General features: G+C 38.9%; 1 protein-coding gene across 4 annotated transcripts in view; it reads left to right on the top strand.

The window, feature by feature from the left end:
* Positions 1-17,427, top strand: part of Dmxl2 (Dmx like 2) — a 116,854-nt gene that overhangs the window by 48,091 nt on the left and 51,336 nt on the right. For all 4 annotated transcript variants that reach the window (XM_051197488.1, XM_051197486.1, XM_051197487.1 and 1 more), the window contains exons 10-15: positions 3,893-4,132; positions 4,776-5,047; positions 5,790-6,486; positions 7,144-7,265; positions 13,153-13,242; positions 15,717-15,840. In XM_051197488.1, coding sequence (XP_051053445.1) covers positions 3,893-4,132; positions 4,776-5,047; positions 5,790-6,486; positions 7,144-7,265; positions 13,153-13,242; positions 15,717-15,840 — 1,545 coding nt within the window. The remainder of the gene's footprint in view (positions 1-3,892; positions 4,133-4,775; positions 5,048-5,789; positions 6,487-7,143; positions 7,266-13,152; positions 13,243-15,716; positions 15,841-17,427) is intronic.

The following is a 17,427-nucleotide window of genomic DNA, read 5'->3' as shown; positions in this document are numbered from 1 at the left end:
AACTCCAGTTATTTCTCTGTGTAGGTTTTGTCTGGACAACCTGTCTGTTGTTAAGAGTGTGGTATTAAAGTCACTTAATATCACTGTATGAGACCAAAATGTGATTTTAGCAGTAGTAGTGTTTCTTTTATGAACCTGAGTGCCCTTATGTTTTGTGCATAAATGTTTAGAGTTACAGCATCTTCTAGGTGGGGTTTTCCTTTGTGTATAGAGTGTCCTCCCAACTCATCTGATTAATTTTGGTTTGAAGTTTATTTTGTCAGATATTAAAATGGTTACCTGCTTGCTTCCATTTGCTTGGAATACTTTTCTAATCCTTTTACACTGTGGTAGTGTTTAAGGCAGGGTTTCTGTTGCTGTGAAGTGACATGACTACAGCAACTGTTTTAAAGGGATAGATTTAATTGGGTGGCTTACAATTCAGAGGTTCAGCCCATTATCATCATGGTGGGTCATGGCAGCATGCAGGCAGACATGGTGCTGGGGAGGTAACTGAGAATTATATATTTTGCACAAAACAAGAAGTGGTCTGTCTCACTGGGCATGGCTTGAGCATATATGAGACCTCAAAACCCGCCTCCACAGTGACACACTTCCTCCAACAAGGTCACACCTACTTTAACAAGGCTACACCTCCTATTAGTGCTATTCCTTTTGTGGGCCGTTTTCTTTCACATCACCACAGGAAGTGTCTATCATTGATGATAAGGTGTGCTTCTTAGATGCAGCAGAAATGTGGATCCTGTTTTCTAATCCAGTGTTAGTCTATGCATTTTTCATTGGGATTTGAAAGTTAAGAGTTACCAGTGAGCATTATTTTTTGATTTCTTTTGTTTTGTTGCTAAGGTGTATCCCCCTTTTGATTTACTGATCTGAGATTATTTATTTATTGTGTTTTCTTGGGCAAAGTAACATCTTTTTGAAGTCTAGGCCTTCTGTAGAGCTAAATTTGTAGATAGATAGTATTTAAATTAGATTTTATTATGGAATGTTTCTGTCTATTGTGATTGATAATTTTGCTAAGTATAGTAGTCTGGGCTGACATTTGAGGTCTGTTAGAGTTTCTAGAATATCCATCCAGTCCCTTCTGGCCTTTAGAGTCTCTGTTGAGAAGTCATATGTAATTCTAATGGGTCTGCCTTTGTATGTTACTTAGCCTTTTTTCCCTCCCCTCATAGCTTTTATTATTCTTTCTTTGTTCTGTATATCCAGTGTTCTAATTATTACATATTGTTTGGGATTTCTTTTCTGTTTCCATCTATTTGGTATTCTGTATGCTTCTTGCACCTCCTACTTTAGGGGAAATTTTCTTTCATGATTTTGTTGAAAATGTTTTCTTTGTCTTTGAACTGGGTTTTCTCCTTCTATTCCTATTATGCATAGATTTGGTCTTTTCGCAGTGTCCCAGATTTCCTGGATGTTTGTGCTTGGGTTACCTTAGATTTATCATATCTTTTACTGGGAACCCTTTTCTTCTAACTTGTTGTCAGTACTGAGACTCTATGTCTGTGCCCCGCTTGTGAGGCTCATCTCTGAGGTTTTTGATGGACTTCTTAAAGTTTCAATTCTCAGTTGGGCTTTCTTTAATGATTCTGTTTCTACTTCATGGACTATTTTATTATTTTATTTCACTGTTTGAGTTTTTATAGACTTCATTAAGGGACTTATTCATAGCTTCTTTAAGGTCCTTGACCATAAAATCATGATTGCTATTTTTATGTGCTTGTCTTGTTCTCAACTATATTGCATTTCTGTAATTCAGGGTTCTGTTGGAAGCATATTGTCTTGGCAATTCATGGTTGTGTTTATTGTGATGGTGCCTAATCATCTAGGGTTGGGATGACTGAGGAGATTCTAGGTGTTGATATTTGGTCCTGTGTTTGTTGAGTGGGTGTTCCATTGTTTGCTTTCTATTACTCTTTCTGGATCTAGAATTATGTGTGTGTGTGTGTGTGTGTGTGTGTGTGTGTGTGTGTGTGTGTGTGTGTCTGGCTGGCTGGCTGGCTGGCTGGCTGGCTGGCCTGGTAGATAGTGCTCTGCAGGTCAGTGGGTGGAGGAAGAGGAGCTTCAGGAAAGAGCTAAGGTGGATTCATACTAAGATACCAGGTTCCAGAGTTGGAAGTGTGGTGGGAAGAGGAGCTCCTGGGAATAGGTTACAATAAGGCAAAGAGAGAGGAATGAAAGGACTAGGGGACCTTGAGTCTGAACCAAGAGTTGGAATCTCTAGTGAATGCACTGAGGTGGAGTTGAGGTGCAAGCAGATTGTTACCAGGCTGAGGGTGGTACTGGGGAGATTATATGTAGGACAAGGGAGGACAGTGAAAATAGCCTACTTTAGTCCAGGTAGATGTGGTTTCTCTCTCTCTCTCTCTCTCTCTCTCTCTCTCTCTCTCTCTCCCCTCCCTCCCTCCCTCCCCCTCCCTCCCTACCCCCCCCCCCCCCCCCCCCGTGAGTGTGTGTGTGTGCGCGCGCGCGCGCGCGTGTGCGTGCGTACGTGCAGTAGGGTTTAGGTAGAAGGTATTTCTAGGTATTGATGCCTGGCATGAAGGAATGGGAAGGGGGGGAGGGTGTTGAAAGAGTCCACAGGAAGGGGGAAGCTGAGTTTGAAGCAAGGTTCAGCATAGTCAGTTTTTAAAATGTGTAAAATTATGCTTTATGCCTACATTTCTGGTTCTTATTATTTTATTTGACAATGTTACAACAGCTGAGTGATTGTTATTTCATTTATATTACCTTTTTGATATTTTATCCCCTCCCTGAGTTTTTGAGGCAAGATTTCTCTTTGTACCCAGACTGGACTTGAATCTATAATCATCAGCCTTCTGAGTTCTAGGCAAATAGGTGTGTGTCACTATGGTCAGTTTGGTCTTTAAAGCCTTTATTTTAGAATGTCATGTAATAATAACTTCTTTTTAAAATGTTGGTGGTTTTAGATTTTTATAAGATTTTTAAAAATATTTATTATGCATATACAAGCTAGATCTCTCTCTCTTTTTTTTTTTTTTGGTTATGCGCCACCAAGTGGTTGCTGGGAATTAAACTCAGGACCTCTGGAAGAGCAGCCAGTGTTCTTAACCTCTGAGCTGAGCAACTTCTCCAGTTAGATTTTTTTTTTTTTTCAAGACAGGGTTTCTCTTTGGCTTTGGAGGATGTCCTGGAACTAGCTCTTGTAGACCAGGCTGATCTCAAATCACAGAGATCCTCCTGCCTCTGTCTCCAAGTGCTGAGATTAAAGGTGTGCACCACCACTGCCTGGCTCCAGCTAGATTTTGTAACATTGTTTTTTAACTTTTCCAAAGAAATTTTTCTGGAGTTGTGGACTGTGAGGATATAATTTTTAAAAAATGCAATTAATGATACTCTGCATTAAATTCATATGTGTTTGTACATATGATCATGTGTGCGTATATGTAAACGAGTTGTTTTTTCTTAATCTGTGCTGCTCACATAATGGAATTTTATCCTTAGGCACTTGAGGTATTTCCTTAAGAGTAAGGTTAATCATGGCATAATGACTGCATCATCGTCATGCCTATGACACGCTTATGTCATTCCATAGTATTTAACATCCATTTGAACTTCTTCAGCCATCTATTATGTGTCTTATAGTCAACCCTCTTTTCTCAAAACCAGGATTCATCTAAGGGTGATGGGTTTCTATATTTGGTTTTGAAATTAGTACTGTAGTTTCATGTAAGAGTATGTCATTAGATCTGAATATTTACAGTCAACATTAAATTCAGTTCAAGTTGTTACAAGTCCTGGTAGAATCATGCTGACTTGCTTGGCACCTTCTCTGGGTAAGCACATGCTTAATCATGGTAAGCACTTGCTGTGTTTTTAAAGAAATTGGAGCATCATATTCAAAGTTTACTCTTTCTTGTTTCCACAGATATTCCAAATGTCTTGGTTGGCACTGCATTTAATATTGATGATGTCAATGGAGGATTTGTAGTTCATTGGTTAAATAACAAGGAATTTCATTTTACATCATCTACTGAAATATTTATGCACCAATTACGAAAACTTTCTGAAAAACAATTAGAACATGAAAGTGATGATGCCGACAGAGAAGACGAAGAACGCTCACAGGAAGAAAGAGAGAGGGGTTTACATATGAGATTAGACCATGGTTTGTATTCCTTGTTTAAGCTTTTTTTTCTCCCCACTAAAATAACAACTTTTTGTGGTACCTCTTTAAGTTTGAATTCTCCTTTCTTTCTGGTTTTTAGTACTGGTTATCTCTCAATTAGGCAATGTCCTTGTTCTTTCTTGGACACGTTAACTAACTCTAGCTGATGTTTTGTTTTGTTTATGAAGTAGACTTAAACCCAGGGCCTCATGAAGGCTGGATAAGTTCTCTATGAACTCCTCCCTCAGCCATTTTAATTTTGTTTTGAGACACAGCATCCCTAAATTGCTAGACTGGCTCAGAGCTTGAATTCCTTCTGCCTTAGCTTTCCGAGTAGATTGGGTCATAAACTTGTGCCTCCCTCCATTCCAGGCAAACTCTCTCTGTATTTATAGTTTGTTACATTTCCTTGACTGAAGTAGTACTTTAGAAGCCACATTGTTTTATGAGAAATATGTTTTGCTAATTTTAATGATGAAAATCTGATGAAATTCTTATTTATCTAAAAGCAGTTAAAGTAATTTCAATTCAGACAAGAAAATACTTTTCCTGGCCACAAATTGGAAAGGTACTTTATAGTTTCTAAAGGAATTTTTATAGTATTATTTAGTATATATTCTGACAAATATATTTTCTGATTTAGAATTATCTCTGGATAGAGAATCTGAGGCAGGTACCGGATCATCAGAGCATGAGGATGGAGAGAGAGAGGGAAGTCCTAGAACACACCTGGAGCCTAGAATCACAGTGCCTCTGCCTACAGTGCTGCTTGATCGGAAGATGGAGACACTGCTGACAGACTGGAATAAGAACCCTGACATGCTGTTCACCGTACACCCTGTAGATGGCACCTTTCTAGTGTGGCATGTCAAGTACTTGGATGAATATAACCCTGGGATATTTAGACAAGTCCAGGTATATTTAGTTGATGGAAACATTGTTATATTTTTAAAATAACAAGATGCTATATAGACTTCACAGATGTTTCAGAATTACTAAAAAATTTAGTTTTGATAAGCAACTGAGAAAATACATATCTCATTTTCAAAGAGGATTAGTACTATGCATTTTACATACTTAGTTAATTCAAAGAAATGAATATTTTTCTTTTTTTGAAACATTGAGTATTTGACTATTAGTTCTTTCTGAGAATTATATTTTTAGTACCTCTAGGGAAACTACTTTGAAAATATGAGGTTTCAAGTTTTTGTTTGTTTATTTGTTTATAAGAGACAGGTCTTCAACTAGTTGTATAGTTGAGGATGACCTTCGGTTCCTGTTCCTTCTTCCTCTACCTCCCAAGTGCTGGTATTAGAGGCATGTGCTCATCTTCACTTTTATAAGCCAGATGAAGCTGCTTTTATGTGTTATCTTTCTTATCCTTATTGCAATTTAGATAAATGATGTGTGGTTATTTTGATACATAATATATAAGCAATGTATTTGAAACTTTATTTTTAAATCTTGTATTAAGCTATGAATAATGATCTAATACCTAAGCAGAAGAAAGGAATTAAACTATACAGAGGTTAAACATGATTTTTTTTTTTTAAACTAGGAACCTAGTATTTGGCATTTTGAAAATAGAAGTGTGTTTGGAAAAGCATTTTTGAGAGAAGGCAAGCTCCTTATAATGAATCATGTTTGTGTTTTTCAGATTACTTTTTCCTCTCGGATTCCTGTTGCATTTCCCTCTGGGGATGCAAACTCTCTTAGTAAAAATATCATGATGTATGCCTGTGTAAATGCTACAAAAGATTCATATCATATCTCATCACACCAAGAGGTGATGTCTGTAGATGGTTCTCATGGGTCACAGCCACACTCCAGATCACACAGTACAGACATGAACATTTTAGCACCCACAGTAATGATGGTCTCTAAACACATAGATGGGTCTTTGAATCAGTGGGCAGTCACTTTTGCTGACAAGTCAGCCTTTACCACTGTTCTGACTGTGTCCCACAAGTTCAGATACTGTGGCCACAGATTCCACCTTAATGACTTGGCGTGCCATTCCGTTTTACCACTGTTGCTGACATCCTCCCATCATAATGCTCTGTTGACTCCTCAGTCAGACTGTCAGTGGGACTCAGACAGTAAATTAAATAAATTAATAGATCCTGTAAAACACACAAAAGAGTCATCGAAACAACCTCTCAGAAATGCAGCAACTCGTACATTTCATGACCCAAATGCAATCTACAGTGAACTTATTCTGTGGCGTGTAGACCCCATAGGACCTTTGTCATACACTGGAGGAGTATCAGAATTGGCTCGAATTAACTCTTTACATACCTCAGCCTTTTCTAACGTGGCATGGCTTCCAACTCTTATTCCTAGTTATTGTCTTGGTAAGTGTTTTATTTGATGATATAAAATTTAAGTTATTATTTGTTATGAAGAAAGTCTTTTTTCTTTATTTTTCTTTTGTCATATCCTAGCTTGTAACATGTTATGTAGACCATGTTGGCCTTAGATATTGAGACCCTGCTGCCTGACATGTGCTGATATTACCATCATACCTGGTTCACAAAATGATTTATACTTGTCATAGCTAAGTTTTTAAAATTATTTTTTTATGTGTATGAGTATTTACATGTGTGTCTGTGCACCATGTGACTGCCTGGTGCCAGAAGAGGGTATCAGATCCCTGGGACTGGATTTGCAGACAGCTGTGAGCCCACTGTGTCATTGGTGGGAATCAAACCGAATCCTCCAGAACAGCTAGTGCTCCTAGCTGCTGAAACATTCCTCCAGCCCCCAGATATTTTTAATAGGTTGTCAAAGTGTTGGTACAGGCTTATCTTTCAAGTTTTAGAGTTTTCTTTTTATATTTATTTCTACTGAGTTCTTGCTAGTAAGCTTAGATCCATAAATTGTATCCATTTAATTATGATTCTGAATGATAGTTATATCTAGAAAGGCGTAGTTGTTTGTTTCTTATACTTTAGTCAATAATAATAATAAATTACATACTGTAACCCAAATACTTTATTTTCTTTTCTCAGGCACATACTGCAATTCTGCAAGTGCTTGCTTTGTTGCGTCTGATGGCAAAAATCTGAGGCTCTATCAAGCTGTGGTAGATGCAAGAAAATTGTTAGATGAACTATCAGACCCAGAGGCTTCAGTAAGAATTTCCAAATCTTTTTCTAAGCTAATAAGAAATTCTATTTTTACTTGGTCTAAAACCATTGTTTGTGGTATACACCTTTAATCCCAGCACTCAGGAGGCAGAGGCAGGGAGATCTCTGAGTTCAAGGCCAGCTTAGTCTACAGAGTGAGTTCCAGGATAACAAGGACTACACAGAGAAACCCTGTCTCTAAAAACAAACATCCCAAACCTCAAAACCATTGTTTGTTAGCGTTTTAGAGAATGAGAATATGTTTTTGTCTGTGTGGCAGACAAACACACACACACACACACACACACACACACACACACACACACACACACATTTTTTCCTTTATCTGTGTTCTAAGATCTATAAATTAAAACTTAAATGAATATGCTGCACTCCAGTACATTTAACATATAAAGAAACAAATATCATTTCCCTAAAATAATTGACTTTCTAAAACAAAAATGAATATTCATGTCTTTGTGTGTTTCATTCAGTGTGTGCATGCCATGGTGATCACAGAGGGTGTCAGATCAGGAGTTCAGGTGATCCTTGGTTACATAGAGAGTTCTGGGGCAAGCTGAGCTATGAGTCAGCAGGCACCCTCAGACTTTTTGGGAGGTCCTTGCTTGTCCTAGCTCACATACATTACTCATTTAATCTTTTCAACAACCCTAACAGGAAGGAGACTAAGTGTTAGATGGCCTCCTTTTCCTCTAGAAACCCCAAGTAGAATCCCTTTCCTACCTCTACCAGCTTTTAAAGACCATCTACATTTCTTGGCTCTTGACTCTTTCCTCCATCTTGGAAGTCTGTCAGTCTGAGCTGTCCCTTGCTCCCCCACCATCCCCCGTTACATCTCCTTTTTGAAGTCTGCCTCTCCTACCTCCCTCAGTGAAGACCTAGAGATTGAAGCGGCCTTTGTTAATAATTGAGGGTGATCTCCCCATCTTGCATTTTGAAGCTGTTTCAACCATGGAAGTCTCCCTTATAATAACATATCTGCAGAGAGGAATTATGATGTGGGCATCCTTGAGGGAAAGATGCCTGTTATCCTGATTGTCACAGGAGACTAATCACATTGTTAAAACAGGGTATGAAAAGTAACTGAAGTACTTTTAGATTTTAAAATTTGAAGCTGACCCCTCCCCCCAAATTGAGACAAATGTGGCATAGCCGAGACTGAGTGTGGGTTACTGCTCCTCTGACCTCTGTCCCACCCTATGACTGGAGCTGTAGGCTTTTGTCTCCACACCTGTCATTATGTGAGTACAACTGGGTTATAAAAAGCATGTTTTTGGCACTTTTTAAATACTTTTTAACTGGGAATAGATGTTTAAATAAAATATATTCTGATTATGTTTCCTCCTTTCCCAGCTCCTCCCAGACCTTTCCCACTTGAACATCTACCCAAATCCACATTTATTTCTCTTATTAGGATATAAACAGGCATCTAACAAATAATAATAAAGTAAAATTAGCTAAAATAAGAACAGACAAATCGGAATAGGACAAAACAAACAGAAGGAAAAGAGCCAAAGAAAAAGCACAAGGAAGACATAGATGCAGGGTCAGACATTCACACAGAAATCCCATCACAACAGGACTGGAAACCATAATATATATGCAGAGGGTCTGTAAGGTTAAAAATATCCCCGAGATATAGAGCCTCCAGGAGTATTATTGAGTTTGTTTTATGTTGTCCATCTGCTGCTGGGCATGGAGCCTGGCCTTGAGAGTGGTTTGTACACCATGTGAAGCTTCAGTGGAGAAACTAACTTTCCTTTTGTGAGCAGTCATTGATTGGAGAGAGCACTGGGTTCGAGGTGTGGGCTTGTGTCTACTTCCCCTGTCAGCACTGGAACCAGCAGGCCCAGACCTGTGCAGTCCCTGGCCACACTGCCACAGTCTCTGTGGGTTCATGTGCACATAGTTTCTGTTGTATTTAGAAGGCTGTGTTTCATTGATGTTCTCCATCCCCTCTGGCTGTTAGAGTCTTTCCTTCTTGTCTTCTGCAGGATTCCCTGAACCTCAAGGGGAGGAATTTGATAGAGATATCCCATTTAGGACTGAGTGTTCCAAGTACCTCAGTCTCAACACATTGTTCAGCTGTGGGTCTCTGTATTTGTTCCCATCTGCTGTAGGAGGAAACCTCTGTGATGTTGGCTGAGCAAGGCAGTGGTCTGTGAGTGCAGTAGGATGTTACCAGGAGCTATTTTATTGCTGTGCTCTTTTAATAGAATAGTAGTGTTTGGTTTCTTGTAGATTCCCTGGGCTGTCTAGTCTCAGGTTCTCGGTCACCTGAGCAGTATTGGGGAATGGGTTCCATCTCATGGAGTGAGCCTTAAATCCAGTCAGATGTTGGTTGATCCCACAAGCTTTGTGCTATTATTGAACAAGCATATCTTATATGCAGATCATCATTGTAGATGGAATGGTTTGTAGCTGCATTTGTGTTTCTCTTGGTAGCATGCATCTTCCAGTACCATGAACCATGAACACTGGTTGGTAGGGATGAAGGCTCTAAGTAGGTACCAGCTCAACATTCAGCAATAGGGCCTTACTGTTAGTTTGTGAGAGCTTGGCATCCTTGTAACAGTTTCAATAGAAGTAGGAGTAAGTGGAACACACTGATGTAAATCTGTAAAATCTATAAGTCACCTTGTGTCTGTATTTTCTGAAACTGATACGCAATTTTTCTTAGTTGCATCTTACATATTGTTTTCCTCTTTAAAAAGATTTAATTACTCATTTTTATTTTATGTGTATGAGTATTTTGCCAGTATGTTATATATGTGTATGCCTGGTGCTCTTGAGAGGCCAAAAGAAAGTGCTGGATCTCTGGAACTGGAATTAATGGACAGTTGTGAGCCTCCTTGTGGGTGTTAAGAACTGAACCCTGGTCTTGCAAGAGCAGCAGTGTCTTCCTATGGAAGAAAATTACCACTTGGTCAGTAGGTGTGTCTCAGCAATGCAGTTTCCTTTACTGATGATAAGAAAATATTTGAAAATTTTACTAACAAAACTAGAGCTAATCTTATTTTGGATTCTTATTTAGAATTCTTTTTTTTTTAAAGATTTATTTATTTATTATGTATACAGTGTTCTGCCTCCATGTATTGTCTGCATGTCAGAAGAGGGTACCAGATCTCATTATAGATGGTTATGAGCCACCATGTGGTTGCTGGGAATTGAACTCAGGTCCTCTGGAAGAATAGCCAGTGCTCTTAGTCACTGAGCCATCTCTCCAGCCCCAGGTGTATGTAAACTTAAGCTTTTTAATTTTGGTTTTTTGAGACAGGGTTTCTCTGTGTAACAGCTATGACTGTCCTGGAATTAGCTCTGTAGAATAGGCTGGCCTCAAACTCAGAGAGATTTGCCTGCCTCTGCCTTTGAGTGCTAGTTTTAAAGGTGTGTGCCACCATTGCCCAGCTGTAAACTTAAAAATTTCTATGATATATTTAATTTTCTGGAAAATAAAGAATGTACCTATAAATCTTAATTTTTCTTTCAGAATAATGGAGGCATTATTAGATCTTGTATTTAATTTTTTTCATTTTATTGTATTTTCTATATTTTTATTATGGAATTTTTGAATGAATTTTTATTTAAAAACACCACATTAATTAAAACATCACTTATCTTGATCTTTGTATGTATGTGTGTGTGTTTACTCTTGAAGTTCTTGTGTTTCATTTACTTCAGCCTTATTTTGGTGCTATCCTGTACTGTAAAATAAATTTGCTTATTAAGTGAAGTTATTTCTACTATGAAATGAATTCCTTGGTTATGGATGAAGTTGAGTGGTATTCTTTACTGGTAAACTCTGTAGGTATAGTGTTGGAAGAGAGTTGTGAGCATTTGTCAGCTGGAATTTGTATCCATTCTTGTGAGAGTCCTAGCTACATGTTGGAAATACCAGAGGAGTTTATAGAATGGCTCATAATCAGATTGTCCCTTAGGCTGGAAGATCAGTTTCTGAATTGGACCTAAGCATCAGTGCTTGAGGAGTCAGTGTGCAGCTAAGACTGAGAATCATCAACTATCGCAGCTGTGTGTGTGTGTGTGTGTGTGTGTGTGTGTGTGTGTGTGTGTGTATCTGAGAATAAAACTCAGAGCTCCTTAGAGCTCTGTGCTTGCTTGGTTAGCATTCCACCATTGTGATATACCTCAGCCTTTGACTGGAACTCACTGTGTAGCCCAGGTTGCCCTTGAACTCCTGACCCTCCTACCTCAGCATCCTGAGTGATGAAATTAGAGGCTTACTCCACTATTCCCTGTGTCTTAGTTAGAGTTCCTATTGTGATCAAAAGCAACTTGGAAAGGTAAGCACTTGTTTCATTTACAGGTCTTGGGTCATATTTCATCACTGAGGGAAGTCAGGACAGGAGCTCAAGTCAGGAACCTGGAGGCAGAAGTGCAGCAGGGCCATGGTATAATGCTGCTTACTGGCTTAGTCTCGATGGCATGCTCAGCCTGCCTTTGTTATATAAGCCAGGCCCACCTGCCTAACCCAGAAAATACCCTATGGGCTTGCCTAACGATCAATTTGATGGACTCATTATTTCAATTAAGGTTCCTCTTTCCAAATAACTCTAGCTTGTGTCAAGTTGACAAAAATCTAATCAGGACAGCTTATAGTAGCAACACTTCTTAAACTTTTGTATACACACGAATCTAGAGATACTTTTGAAGTGTAGATGCACAGTATACTCTTAAGTTTTTCTTTTGTCTTTTGTTTTTGTGTGTGCTAGAGAAATCCTGGCATTTTAGCCTTATAGATTTTAGGCCACAGCTTGAGTCCACATTTCAGTGAATAACCCAGCGGCATGTCAAAACCATCTGCATGCGTTTGAGCTAACACACACATACACCACACATATAAATCCTGACTTTGGATGAATGTACTCATCAATCAGTTCAGTCCTACTCAACCACTTTATACTCCTGATTTAACCCTAGAATCTATCCCAATAGATAGGTTTTTATTGTTAAGAAGAGATACCATGACCATGGTAACTCATAAATTTAAGGTACTCGCTTAAGTTTCAGAGGTTCAGTCTATTATCACCATGGCGGGGAGCATGGCAGCACCAGGCAGCATGGTGCTGGAGCTGAGAGTCCTTACATCTTGACTTAGAGGCCACAGGAAGTCAACTGACTGCCACACTGAGGGAAGCTTGAGAAAAAGGACTCATAGTGACATACTTCCTCCAACAAGGCCACACCTCCTAATATGGCCACTCCCTTTGGGGCACAACATGTTTTCTGGAATTCTACTGATACAAATTGGAAAGATCCCACAAGTCCAGTTCAGATGTTCTTTCCTTAGAGAGCTGACCTTAGACTAAGCTGGGAGGGATCTAAACTTTGTTATGGCAGGGAAAGACATTGGAGGTGGATGCTGAGGCATTTAGTTATTGAAAGGTTTTTATTTAGAAGTGATGGCTTCTTGGTGTGGGTTTTGGGGAGACTCCTCCCAGTATAAAGTTTGGGAAGATTTAAGAAATCTAGTAGTTAGCTTCATGCTTTAATTCAAGCATTGCCATCTCAAAAGGCAGAGTCCACTTGTTAGCTGTGAGCCCTGTGTTACATTTGGAGAGTTGTACTTTCAAATGGCACTAAACATCATGTGCCACCCACTTAGGCATTTTTCTTGATGACAATACTGAAATAGCTAGATGCTTTGAAGTTACAGTTATGTAAATATCAGTTTTTCTAACTTCTTAACTTTAAAAACAGACACAGGAATGGAAAGTTGATGTATTTCTTTGAATATGTTGTCATTGTCAATCAATGATTTTGGGGGTGCAGTTTTAATGTCTGTGATGCTATCTCATATTGACAGAGTGGTAATTTTTTTAATCATTGACATTTTTCATTTGTTGTTTACAGAAACTTATTGGAGAAGTGTTTAACATTGTGAGCCAACAGTCTACTGCTCGACCAGGCTGCATTATTGAACTTGATGCAATAACTGACCAAGTAAAAATATGCTTTCAAACTGGTGATGCTATGTGCTCTTTGATTCTCTTCATTCCACAGTGTTTTGTATATAAGTAATATTAAATATACTTATATATTGTATAATGACATATGTATGTATGTTTTAGAATAATTCTCATTTGGTAAAACATCCAATGTCTAGTGACTCCCAAAGTAAGTGTGTGTGTGTGTGTGTGTGTGTGTGTGTGTGGCAGGGAGCTGTAGGGGTCCCCCCCCCATTGACTCTTACCTTTGTCTCATCTCATTTTTGAAGGAAGTTTGATTCAGTTAGGGAAAGTATAACCAGTGTCCACGTGCTGAGAGCAGATATGATGCAGCTGTGTGGAGCCTCCAGCCCTGCTTTCCCCCACATTAGCTTCTGTTCAGCTCAACACAGCAGTTACTTGCCTGGACCTCAGATTGGATATTTTTATGAGATCCATTAAAATGAAGATGAAAGTAGCCTCTGTGTGTATAGTTACTTTCTATTCATGACTGTTTGTGTAGTCAGGCTTCCTCTCTAGTTCCTATCTGGGAGAAGAGGAGAGCCCTTCTCCCCAAGGAGTGGTAAAGTCCATTTGTCCTTGTAGTGTTTATTTCTTTAGGGTTATGTTCCTGGACTGGGAGAGTTAGCACAGCCATTTAAACAAAAAGGAATACTTTGAGGAAGTAACTACATCTTTAAAACAAAACAAGTGAAAATTACGACAAGTATAGAGTTACTCATTTTTCTACAATGTTTGCATTCTTAAGGGAAGAATGCTTATGTGAAGAAATTACATCAGCTTTTGTTAGCAGAAATGGGACTACCAAACTCAAGTTACTAATGAGGCCTCCAAGGAAATTGCAATTTTTCTCTTTTCAACCTGCATTGTCGTGCTTCTAATGCAACTCATTATTTCCTTTTCCTACTCCAGAGAGATCTAGAAGAGAGCATTCTCTAACTTGGGCCCCTTTGCTCTCTTTGTCATAGGGTATTGGTGTGGTCCACTCTGACCTAGTGTTCTCTTGACTTTACATTTACAGCACATTTGTTTCTCATCTGTTTTTGATTTTCAGTAACACAGGATGGTAAAGTCCAACCTTGTAAATCTCAGACTTTAAAAACTCACTGTAGGTTTTCCCCAGTATATTCCTTGATTTCCCACTTGTCTCTGTCTTTCTCACCATCCACTTTCCCCCTTCCTCCTTTTCTCTTATCTATCAGTATTTCTCTCAATTCCCTCTTCCCTGATTCAGTCTTCTTGTCCCCCTCCCCGCTCCCTGTTTGCTCTTTTGTTTGTGGCATGGCTTGGGCTTCATCACTACTTCAATCTCCTGAATGCTGGGATTATAGGCTTGCATTGCCATGGCTGTGTTCTTTGAGTTCTGTACCTATGAAGGCCTTACCCTTTTTCCTTTGTTCTTTTTCCCTTGGGAAGATGACCTTATATTATAAAGAGGTTTTACACTTTTATACCTGAGAGACATAAAAATACTCTGCTCTTGAATACAATTTTTATGGTTTAACCTATTATTATAGTCCTATTAATTTCATTCTGTGTAAGGAGATTGAGTTCCCTGAATTTTAAGATTACACTGTGTTCATTCATTGCTAAACTAGTCAAAGCTACTTTCTGCATGTTGCCATCCAGTGGTCTCAACACTCTTTCACTGTATTCCCTTGTTTGCATCTAGCCTTTTCCTTGCGTTTCAGTTCACCAGGTGGTTCTAGTCGGCTATTTGTGATTGCTGTAGTGGAAACATGGCCATGCAGCATATCACCAGTGGTGTATCTCATAGGTCCTCTGTTGACCCTCTGCATAGTCATGTAAATGTATCCTGCAAAGATTGTCAGCTACTCTAAGCAGGTTCTCACAGTCCCTACTAAACAGGGGTGTTTTAAGAACCTTTCTTGGGTGCTAGTGTCTGTTGTGGACTCTCAGGTGGACTTTGAAAATGTGCTGGTTGTCTCTTAGTCTAGTGAGTGTAGCCCTCTTCACCTCTCCTGTAAGGCTGCAAGTGGTTCAGGTCATTTGTATTTCTTGAGTATTTTAAGAGGTTTATTTTTCCTATCTTTTAATTATGTGTAGGCATGTGTATCTGATTCTGGATATGTACATGTGAGTGTCAGTGCCCAAGGAGACCAAAGGTTTTGATCCCCTGGAGCTGTAGTCACAGTTGTGAGCCCTGTGACCTAGGTTCTGGAACTTGAACCTGACTCTGAAGCCTACCCATCTTTCTAGCCCCAGTGTTTTTCTGGTCTTGAGACACAAACCTGATGATACTCTCTTCTGCGATTAGCTGTGCTATCTTCGAAAGTACTTTATTTTATTAATTCAAGAACGTCTTAGCAATTTTCCATGCTTTGTTCTAGTTAGATTAAGAATAGACATTATAGAGAGGTTTGTTTTTGTGTATTGGCATGGGGAGGTGGTGAATGGGAGATAAAGGATTTCAAAGATGAAAATCTCGTTCACTTTCCTCATTTGTAGTGTGGCTCAAGTACACAGTTACTGCATGTGTTTCAAGAAGACTTCATTATTGGGTATAAACCACATAAAGAAGACATGGAGGAAAAGGAAAAGGACACAGAAATATTTTTTCAGCCATCACAAGGTATGGTTTTTGAGGGGAGGGTTGTTTTTTAACTGATGAAGTGGACTGACTCTCTGGCATTCCAAAACTGCCTAAGATAAACTGTGAAATCTCATCTGGGGAAAAAAAGTGAGTTTTTTTATTTTAATCATTACAAAACTCTCCCAGCTTTTCATGAGGTACGGGGATTGTCAGGTGGTCACTGTAGCTGTGTCAGCGCTTGCGTGACAGTGCTGGGGAGGCGGCATGCTGTTTGAGAGCGCCTGCTGCTCTTCCAGAGGACACAACTTTGGTTCTCAGTGTCCCCCCTTTTTGAAAGAAAATAGGCTTTCTATAAGATCTTTAGAAAAAAAAAAAACAATGTAAAATTTAGTTTCAACTTAACTTGGCATCAAGTATTTCTTTTAGAAATTATGATTTTTTTATTTATAGCAGTTATGCTGTATTAAAATGAAAAGGCATGCCCTGCTCTAAGAATTCATTCTGTGTATTGACTACCACTTTTGTTTACGAAGGGTTTCCAAATACTTATTCCCTTTTGATGTATTTCTTATGCCTCTGTCAAATCAGTATAACAATAACAATGTTTTGTTCTTTTATTTATTAAATTTATTGTTTATTGTGCATATGTGTGTGCATGCACCTGTGTACCATGGTGTACATGTGGAGCTCAGAGGATACTTGGGCTCTGATGGTTAAACTCAGATCTTCAGGCTTGGCAACAAGCCCTGACCCATCTCACTGATCCACATGTATAATTTTTGTGTTTAGTTTTCAATGCTTGATGGATGCCCCATCTTTGGATTCCTTTTGTGTTAGCCTTTATATGTGTATTAAATTTAAATTTTACTTATTATTGTGTCTATTTGAGAGCATGATGTGAGTTTGTAAGTATGCATGTGAAAGAGAGTAACTTTTTGGAGTGGGTTCTCTCCTTCCACTTTTTCATGGGTCCTGGGAATTGAACTCAGGAAGCCAGGCTTGTGGTACAAGCTCCTTTACCCATTGAACTGTGCCATTGACCTCTTTGTGTACCTATGACAGAGCCCAATTGGTTTTGATAGCTCTGTAACTTTTGATACAAAAATTATGTTAAAAATCATCTTTAAAATGAATTCTTCCTGCAGGAGTCTGTTTTCTTATGTATTTCAATAGTCTAATACCATAGACTGTATAAAATAAAGAAGAGAAATTTTAGCTGTGACTTCTGGTCCAAGGTTGAAAGGCTGTATCTGATGATAGCAGGGTCCTAGGGGTGGCTCAGAATATCACATAGGAAGAGATAGGGAACAAACCTCTTCTTATATTTATGGTTGGGAGCCTAGCCTTCAACGGCTGAGCTGTCCCTCCAGCCCTAGGGAACCTCTTTCCTCCTCTTAGAAAGCCATAGTAGGCAACCATTGTGGCTCCACCCTTATGTCTTTATCCAATCTTACTGCATCGTGAAGGCCCCACCTCTGATTCTTACAACCAGATTATGTTTCTCCCTTCTTAGTACCTTAATACAGTGGCTTTAAGCCAACAAGAGTTTTAGAAAGGACAAGTAGTATTCATTTTGCTTTTTTTCCAACTTCTGTGTATATCAAGAGGTAGGTTTTTTTTAATATT

This window comes from Phodopus roborovskii, unplaced genomic scaffold (genome assembly GCF_943737965.1).
Source record: "Phodopus roborovskii unplaced genomic scaffold, PHOROB, whole genome shotgun sequence".
NCBI classification, from domain to species: domain Eukaryota; kingdom Metazoa; phylum Chordata; class Mammalia; order Rodentia; family Cricetidae; genus Phodopus; species Phodopus roborovskii.
This window is presented reverse-complemented; position numbering and strand designations above follow the sequence as displayed.